Source organism: Trachymyrmex cornetzi, unplaced genomic scaffold (assembly GCF_001594075.2).
Source record: "Trachymyrmex cornetzi isolate Tcor2-1 unplaced genomic scaffold, Tcor1.1 scaffold1656, whole genome shotgun sequence".
In the NCBI taxonomy this organism is placed as follows: domain Eukaryota; kingdom Metazoa; phylum Arthropoda; class Insecta; order Hymenoptera; family Formicidae; genus Trachymyrmex; species Trachymyrmex cornetzi.
This window is the reverse complement of record NW_017296263.1, coordinates 1-9314: the sequence shown is the minus strand read 5'-3', so window position 1 is coordinate 9314 and position 9314 is coordinate 1. Positions and strand designations below refer to the sequence as shown.

General features: G+C 37.4%; 2 protein-coding genes across 4 annotated transcripts; both read left to right on the top strand.

Annotated features, from left to right (window-relative positions):
* The first annotated feature begins 487 nt into the window (after nt 1–487).
* Nucleotides 488–1502, top strand: LOC108759030 (uncharacterized). Its single transcript, XM_018504286.1, has one exon. It carries the CDS (start codon nt 766–768, stop codon nt 1483–1485), a length of 720 nt encoding a protein of 239 aa, XP_018359788.1. The 5' UTR covers nt 488–765; the 3' UTR covers nt 1486–1502.
* Nucleotides 1503–1523: 21 nt separating this feature from the next.
* Nucleotides 1524–5693, top strand: LOC108759028 (uncharacterized). 3 transcript variants are annotated; one of them, XM_018504285.1, is made up of 2 exons: nt 1524–4653; nt 5394–5693. In XM_018504285.1, exon 1 carries the CDS (start codon nt 1765–1767, stop codon nt 4564–4566), a length of 2802 nt encoding a protein of 933 aa, XP_018359787.1. In that variant the 5' UTR covers nt 1524–1764; the 3' UTR covers nt 4567–4653; nt 5394–5693. The 3 variants fall into 3 exon arrangements, with proteins under 3 accessions (XP_018359787.1, XP_018359786.1, XP_018359785.1); XM_018504284.1 differs by having other exon boundaries at nt 5390–5693; XM_018504283.1 differs by having other exon boundaries at nt 5348–5693.
* The last annotated feature ends 3621 nt before the right edge of the window (nt 5694–9314 follow it).

The window sequence follows — 9314 nt, the reverse complement described above, 5'->3', positions numbered from 1 at the left end:
TTCTCTAAGTACACGTAGGCGTTGTTTGTGAAATTATTCTTCCTAATGAGGAATATGGAAAGCATGAATTTGCGAGGGTGTCTTTCTCGCAGGTTTTCGTAACGGTTCTAGCAGCATCTTTCGCACTGGCGACTTTAAGTATATACCACCTTGGGAGCTAGGTAATAACTGCCAGTGGAATTAGAAACGCCGAAGAGTCGCGAGGATAGTGGATGGGATGTACGTGACCGTAAGTTGATAGGTTTTTTCCTCGTTCGCACATCGATGACGGCGTATGCGTGCACACGCGGAAGAATTAAGCTGAGCAAGGTGGTATTTAAAATCCAATCTTCGCATTAAGAAAACATTTTGTACGCGACGTCGATTAAATTAATCTTCTTTGATTATTATCTTTCATATTTCTTTCAATAAAATTCAATTTGTTCCATACTTAAAATTCAGGGAAACGATCAGCGAATAAGACTCTGCGTTGGCGATGAGGCAACACTAATAAACTTGTATATGGCTCGAATTATTATACTGATTATCACGTTGAACTAAACCGCGATTCTGCTGTTATTTTCCATCTGTCAACCATCCACGATACTTTTAAACCTCCAAATTTTCGGCAAAAAATTCTACTATTGTATACAATATTGTCCGGACATTCAAAACTTTCGCTACAAAATTATTTCAGTTATTTCGACGAAAATCTCAACAACTCGATTAAATTTATCTTAATCATACAGATACAACTCAATTCCCCACGAGAAAAGCCTCTACATCATGTCCTGTTTCGGCGGTCACGATGAGCAGATCTATCTAATCGAGATATTGATCGATAAATTGACACTGACGCCCGATAAAATCAAAGATATTGGCGAACACCCCATCGTGATCAAGATCAAACTTTTAGACTTTCCCGTGTTTGAGTTCACACGAGATGACTCGGACGCATCAAAGCGTGATCAAGATGTGCGTTTTATGGTTGGTAAATGCTGCCTATTTGTCAAGCGACCGCGAGATTTGGTCCAAGGATTACGCTCGTCGAGTCTCAAGCTCGGCGTGTTTCGCGCGGACGAGACTTATCCCACGGCGGAGGCCGAATTGACTCTGCCAGGCTGTTTGTGCGACCAGATCTCTATGCTCGGTAATGATCCAGAAAATCAGCCAAAACCGTTTATGGTGAAGGGCGGCATCAACCTCGTAGATCCAGGCGAAGAGCCGTCTGGCACCCTGCATATGGAACTCGTCGTCGTATGCCTCGGACGTATTTTCAAGACGCACTACGAGTTACAGCCTAAATCTTTCGTTTCCGGTGAGCAGGACAAGGAACGAGAGATCCGCGTGACGCGATTTATACCGCCCGAGTTTCTCGATAAGGAAATCTCCAGGGATGTGATATTGCAGGAGATTATTCCAAAACCGAAAGTTAAAAAACCGAAAGCTAAAAAACCGAAAGATAAGAAAGCAAAGAAAGGTAAAAAAAAGAAGGATAAAAAGTGATTTCTGTAGATGTTTTCCAAGAGCTCTGAAGTGCGACTTTTTACATTCGTCAAATAATTATTTTCGATTCGTCGTTATGGCAATTATCTGACAACTAGAGAATTGACCTGTTGATGCGCGCGCGGAAAGATTGTTCGATTTTAGACTCGAAACGCTCTCAAAATTAATGGCGCAATCCGTACAGATACATCGTTAACGTCAATCCGAAGTCACTTTCTAAATTTGTCGTGTGGCCGACAACTTGCACGTATCTTCATTTCTGCGTCCGATCCACCCGAAATGGCCTTGAAGAAAAATATGTCAATATTCGAAGGAGAACAATTGTACATGCTTGAAATTCTTATTGATCATCTAAATCTATGTCCCGAAAAGACTGTTAGTAATGAAGGGTGCGATTTGATGATACGTATAGGTTTCGTCGATTTTAAACCTATTGACATCATCGCTCAGGAATCACTCAAGGTTAATGACGGAAGAACTAGGAGTAAGGCAAATGGATTTTCTAATGAGTACATTAATTGCGAAGGCAAGACATGTCTGCTCGTCCGGACACCGAGCAATTTAATACGATCTGTAAAATCGACTCCTCTAAGCATCGAAGTGTATAGGATTTCTCTCGAGGAGGACCATAATTCGCGAGATGATGCTAGATTCGTTCTCTTTTGCGCAGCAACGGCATTTTTGCCAAGAAGTTTTTGCGATCACATAACTGCGGCTAAGAACAAGATAGATGGACTATCAAAATCGTATGTGTTGACAAAAATTTACACTTTGACCGATGAACATGGTTATCCATGCGGTTCTATATCCATGTGCATGAGGCTGTCGTGTTTTGGAAGTTCCATTATAAATCATCTGGTGCTTCGCGAAAAGTCATTCATACTTCGAGGATTTCCTCTCGGTTGGGAGCTTTCTTGCACAAAACTGTCTGATGAAAGTGAAAACAACGAGAGATACATGAAAAAATGTGACAACAATACATCATTATTGCACAAAATTCTCGATCCTACATATTCAAAATTATATAACCAGGATGATCGTACAGAGACAGAGCCTGTGTTGACGAGACCAGAATCGCCACCTCGCATATCAATGAATCAACCAGGATTCGAAAAATTAACGAGCGCCGAGAAATTAAACGATCACAAGTACCGTGGTTTAATTTATGAGATCTATCACGACGAGCCGACTTGTTCGTGTTTACCGACAGACCGATCGACGCATCCAATGATGTGTCGTTCCGGATGTGTCCGTTCTTGTTGCATGGCTTTAAGAAATCCCGATTCTCTTAAAAAGTTTCCATCGCTCGCTACGCTTGCTTCTGATAATTTTTATTTAAAATCAGATATGGAGCAAAACGTGACCAATCATGACTCTACGAGATTAAGAGGTGGTGAAGACACAGAAGATAATTATTTAAATAATAAAGTTTCATGGGACGAAGGATACACATGGCATGAGAATGATATTAATTTAAAAAATCGTATGATGGGTGGAAGCGATTATAGTGCATCAGCCCGTGCGTTTCCCGAAGCAACGACCGTCATATATGAAAAGAGCAAGAGAACGGGCGCTAACTTGCCCTGCAAATTTCGATCAAGAACAGTGGACGGAATTAAAGGGACAGACTGCATTTGTCCAGGGAAAGTTTCGTCGCCTTGGAAAACAAATGCGTCTAGATGCTCGAAAAAACCGTGTGTGGGTGCAGATTGTATGATTCGTGCCTTCAAAGAGGTCCAAGAATTCGTGGATTCTCTCGGTAAGGTGCCAGGTATGAAGGGTCTTGGCTTGATGGATCCATCTGAAAGTCCTTATTTCGGTCGAGACATACAATGGGATTACACCATTCAAGAAACACCAAGCGAGAGAAAACGAGGATATCCCATTTCAGCACCGCCAGTACCAACAGTTCAGTGTCTCGCACCTTGCAATACACAGATTGGTAAACCAATCGCCAGTACTCTCTCCGCACCTTACGTTGCATCTACTTCCATAATGACAGTAGTTCCAGGACGCTCTGGTATTGTACGCGAGGCGATACCGTCGTTACCAGAAACGACGTCACTCTTGGTCGCCGTCAAGCCATCAAAAAAGAAGGAGGAGAAATTGGAAAAGCAGAAGGAGCTGGACGTAACAACCTCCGCGCCGCTAGACGTCGACGTTGGTCCTTGCGGTGAACCGAAATGCAAATCTCGCCGGAAGAAAAAGAATAATCGAACAATGCCGCGCGATAATGAGGAATCAGAGACAAAGCCAATACAGACATTACCGCCCAGTACCATTGCAGCGAAGGCTGTTGGCAAATTAATCGAAAAGGGACGATATCCGAAGGGTAAGCCAGGTCCGAGTGGTGATCGTGATAGGAGTCGTCCTATCAAGGTCAGCAGACGAGTGATGCGATACGTTTATTCTATTGGCGACGTCTATCCTGGGACTAATTACGGTCATAAGAATTGCATCGATCCACGATTTAGGGTGCCGGCTAACATGGGCTGGCTGTGGAATACGAGAGCAACGGCAGGCAAGTTCAAGCCACGAATCGGCTGGAAGCCAGGCGCGATCGGGCGTTACTTGAATGCATTGCTGAAGGAAGCAAAGGGAGCTTCTATGGAGGATTATCGGGCAAGGTCGATACCCTCGCGCACCAGCTTGCGACGCGGCAAGGTGTACAAAAGCATGAGCTACGTGTCTCAAATGAAGAAGGAGAGTGAAGAGGACGCGGAACCGCCACCGACCCTGCACATTCACCGTAAGGATGGCACGTACTACGTGACGATGTACCCGATCAGGCAGGAGACGACCGCGGATGTATCGCAGCTGGAGGAGCCGATGAAGCCACTGCAGTTCAAGATAGTGCGCAACAAGGATGATGCCTCTGTCGCGTCGAGCTCTACGGCGTCGGACATGGAAATCGAATTCTCGCCGCCGGCAGCGGTCAACAGGTACCGCAAGAAGCCCGACGTGATTCACGTGGACACCCAGGTCAGGCAGCAGGAGATTCTCGATGCGTTCAAGCTGACGGTCGACACGCCGAAGACGAAGGAGAAGAAAGACAGGAGGGAAAGGAAGGGAAAGAAGTAACGAAACCATCCTCCCTTTTCTTCTCCTTTCGCAGCCTTCGCTCATTATCCCTAGCACGATCATGAAAGAGAAGCAGCTTTATCGGAGGTTTGTATCTCACCGAAAATTTAAGTGCACTGCACGTTCTGGCGACCGGTTATATTATCCCGATCCTAATTTTACACGACGCGTTAAATTCGATTACGTGTAACCCATACTTTTCGTAAGTTCAGTCGGCTAATTGCGAGAATAATTTGTGAAGAAGAGAAAAGATGAAACACGATTACATCCTTCGTAAATTTAATATCTCGCTAAAATGACCGATATTATTTAAAGAGATGGAAAGAGAAATTATTATCTGAGTAATATTTACTTTTAATCCTTTTCAACTCGTCGCGATAAATTAGTTTGTTTGAAAGATTTATTATTCTTATTGTGCAAAAAACAGCATGTGTTTAACATCGCATTCGAGATAATATCAGAGTGTCTATGCAATTATATATAGAGATATGCGTTATCTCAGTCAATGCATCGTGTATTTATATCCAATCTATTGAATATTATTTACGGGATCTATATCGTGTCAATTGAAAAACGTGTAATAGGAAAATAAGTTTTATGCAGGTTATGCACGTTTCTACTAATGTAGATTAATTTTAATCTCGATTTAATTTACTTTTTTTTCTTTTCTAATTCTTGCAATTAGAGAATTAAGAAAAGATAAAAAGGATCTATATATAATTATTAAGCCAAGATTAAACGTTAATTAATCTTGTAAATAATAATGTTTCTATATTGGTAGAAACAGGTTGGTAGAATATTAGTCAAGTTTCCATTAATAAAGTCAGATTGATCACACCGGATTGAAGACATAAGCAGAGAGAAACCTGAGAGAGGCTATGCCGGTTTTTTTCCTGTTACGGTTGAAATCGCCCATACACTACCGCCAGTACATCCATTTTCAATTTGAGAACTACGTGACTATAATATATACACTTTCCAACACTATCGATAAAATCGTATCGTCGAAAGTAGATGTGGTTCGTCTCTGTACTAAATCCTCAGAACAAAAGTGTGCCGACTATTCATTTCGCATCTCCTGCACATGTAAATAAAAGTTGTTGAATTTTAATAAACGAAACTGAAAATCCAAACAAGTTAATTTAATGAATTTTATCTTGTAATATTTTATAAAATTACGAAGTTATGTTTCTTTCTGCCAATTTTCAGCCCGTTTTTACCAGACATAATTACTAGTACGCATCAAAGTCACTATAATTACTAGCAATTATATAGAGGTTTTTAATAAATTCAATCTCTTCTAAACATATATTGTCAATTTAAGGTATAATTTAGCAAAAACGAGATATAAAGGCCCTCCACCACCCCCATCAATTTTATCTACGGTCCTCTTTTCTATGTAAGTATACTCAGCCATAAAACAAATGAGCTATTAATAAATTTAGTAGCCCGTTTTTGCAGGTAAGTATATCTTTAATTAATTTTTTCATTTTTATGTCTAATTATTTTATTGTATTTCGCTAATGAAATTGCAACTTTTTTAATATTATTCTTTGTATTATTCCTTTATACAATTCGACATTACAATTATAATAATTATTTACAATACAATTATCAATGCTGTTCAAAATATAATAAAAGAGATAATATAGGACCATAAATAAAAAATTTTAGTAATGCAAGATTATACGAAAACGTCGAAAATATGTACGATAATACAAATTTTTCTAAACCAATGTTTAATGAAATATTAATAAATGCGGAAGAAATACTAACAACAATTAGATCGTATTTATTATTAATTATTAATTTGCGAATATAAAACTTAATAATATCGCGATAAAAAGTCATTAATATATTTATAACAGCGCTGTATTTCATGGCGTTCAAGATAACTAACTTAATAAAATTTTATCATATCAAAGTCCCTCCGTCTTGTAATTATCATATATTTCGTCGATTTCGTGTAATTATACGTATAATAAATACGGCAATTGAAAAAAATTCTTAAAAATCAATATCTGTTTATATGTCATTGTTTTTTGCACTAACTTATATAAAATTTAATCCTGGATAAATATTTGAGAATAGGACAGATATACTGAGAGAAAAGTGTTTGATATTTGTGATACTATAATTGCACGGTAAAATAATTATAATTAGGAAGTACATTTTTATATTCATTACTGCTATATAATAAACATTATTGTTCAATAAATGTAACCGCAAAATGAATACACTCATTCTTGAAAATTGATTTAGTAATTATGTGATAATAATAGCAAAAAGTATATTGAGAAAAACTAAAGATTCTTAAGTAGTATGTGCGACTATCATTTATAGCATAATTGATTATATTTGTACGTTAAAATTACTATTAATATGCAGTTGTCCCAAAAAATAACCATAAATTATTAAATTATGTCAGTTGTATGTAATCATTTGTTTTCTCTCAGTGCGTTTGATGATATATGAATACCATGAGCCAATTTGAAGTAAGAGTAGTAAATTAAAAAAGTTAATATATTTTAATTTTATTTAATCTCTTATCTTTCGTCTATATTTTTATATCTTTAAAATATTATAATATATTTCTTACAGATATGCAAATTCAATAAATTTTAATACACGTAATAATCTAAAATTGACCAAACAATATTATTAAACAATCAATATAATTGTTAATAAACAATATTCTATTATATCCTCATGGTATTCTCAATTTTTCGAAAATTCGGCGATTGTATACAGTGTGTGCATTCGGAAATATCTTTCGGAGACGAAATTTTAGTCCTACTTGGAATATCTTTCAACCTCAATTAACCCTATATAAAGTTGTTTTGATACTCGAATAATCAAATAAGGCCTTTTTTAATATCGCTTAATCTATACTTCTATTTAGCTTCTATTTAGAAAACTTCTTTTGAACCAAAAATAGGAAATCTCCCAAGTAGCACACAGCGCTTACAAAGCGTTAACAAAGCGCTAAAAAGGTATATATAATCGGGTTTTTAACGCTTTGCAAGCGCTGTTGTATGGCAAGCCGTTTTACTTTTTAACTAAAGAAATTTAGTCTAATGTAAAATTCTTAAAAAATAATTGTCTTAAAAAAATTACGATTTTTAATAATGAATTTAACATTAGACTAAATTTCTTTTATGCTATTAAAAAGTAAAACGGCTTGCCATACTGCTGTGCTACTTGGGCTTGCAATAACTGCCATTTACAGGCTCACAACGTAGGAGCTCAATTCATCAGATTAGAACCTATTACAAATCTCAGAATCTACATATGTCATCTTTAAAGCCAACATACGTCCTAAAATTAAGGTTCAAAGTGAGAGCAAAATTTCGACTCGGATTCGTATGAACACCAAATTAAACACATATGAACAATAAATTAAAAAAAAAAGAGGTATCCAGGATTAAGTTTACCCTAATCTGTTTTAACCTATCCATTTTAAGGCAACAGATGTATGGAATGCTACACGTATACTTATCGAAATATTAAATGTTATTAAATTGATGCATATATGCATTTAGATATATGGTATACTAATCAAATTACCATACATTCATTACTTCAATAAAAACGTAATTCATTCATCACTCACCGATCTGGTACGCAACAGTGGAGTTATATCTGCAATGTCGCTACGATGATTCTGCAGTAACAAAAAAGGTAAAATTCGAATTAAAACAGGGTAAGGAAATAATTATTATTTAAAAAAATAATTACTATATATGAACGCATGTAGAGTTTTATGAAAAATAATCATGCAATGTTGAAAACATAATTTTTATATGCTTCGGATTTTTTATTCATCATTTAATTAGATATTTATGAAAATATTTATACATTCTCTGAAGGAGACTTAAATAAGAATTAATTTGTAAAAAGTTTTAAATTTTTAAGTAATTTCTCTTTTTTTAAATTATTATTTTTAAATCATTGTAAAATAAAATGATTTAAGAACAAGCAAAAAAAAAGTTTAATTTTACATAAGTAAAAAACAATATTTACCGCAAGGTTGCTCCATCGGTGCCCGATGCCACTCTCAGACCTCCTCCTCCTCTCAGAATCGGGTTGACATCCTCTCGCACAGGACACTCGCGTAAGACACTCGCGAATAATACACTATGAACGCGCGCGGACTAATCATTTAAGAAAGTCTTTCGCGCGACACTGCGGCACTCCACGTTTACAAAACCCATGATAAGATTTCTATTTCGATCGGTGGAATCAACACCACACGTCGACGAGTACTCGCAAAACACACGATGAATACCGAACAAGGGTTAAGCCCCACACGGAAGAAGACGAAATCGATCGTATCGAGTCCGTTTTACGCAAAATCACGTTTAAAATTGACTCAGGCATACGCCCTAACTGCTAGTTCATGTGGGTCACAAGTGGTGCTGTACCACGAGCTCCCAAGAGATTGGTAGACGTGATAAGCATCTCTAATAAGAGAAATGTTGGTACCATTGCCGATTGTTTAACAATCTAGACAATGCAGAAAATGGGATCCAACCCCTCGTCGACGAGCTAATCCTTTTACAGACTACTAGAGCTAGGCTCTGACCAAGTCAGATTAAACGCGATTTAGGCTGGTAGATAATGACAGAGAAATGAGTGCCCTGACCAGAGTTATACAACTCCTTTTTGAGCGCCTACCAGAGCGAAATTCTGTAACTCGTTATGCAATCGTTATGTGCTCATAACGACTGCATAACTTGAGCTACCGA

What these genes read in the sequence shown, in the direction of transcription:
- LOC108759030 (XM_018504286.1), top strand. Translation starts at nt 766, where the DNA reads ATGTCCTGTTTCGGCGGTCACGATGAGCAGATCTATCTAATCGAGATA.
- LOC108759028 (XM_018504285.1), top strand. Translation starts at nt 1,765, where the DNA reads ATGGCCTTGAAGAAAAATATGTCAATATTCGAAGGAGAACAATTGTAC.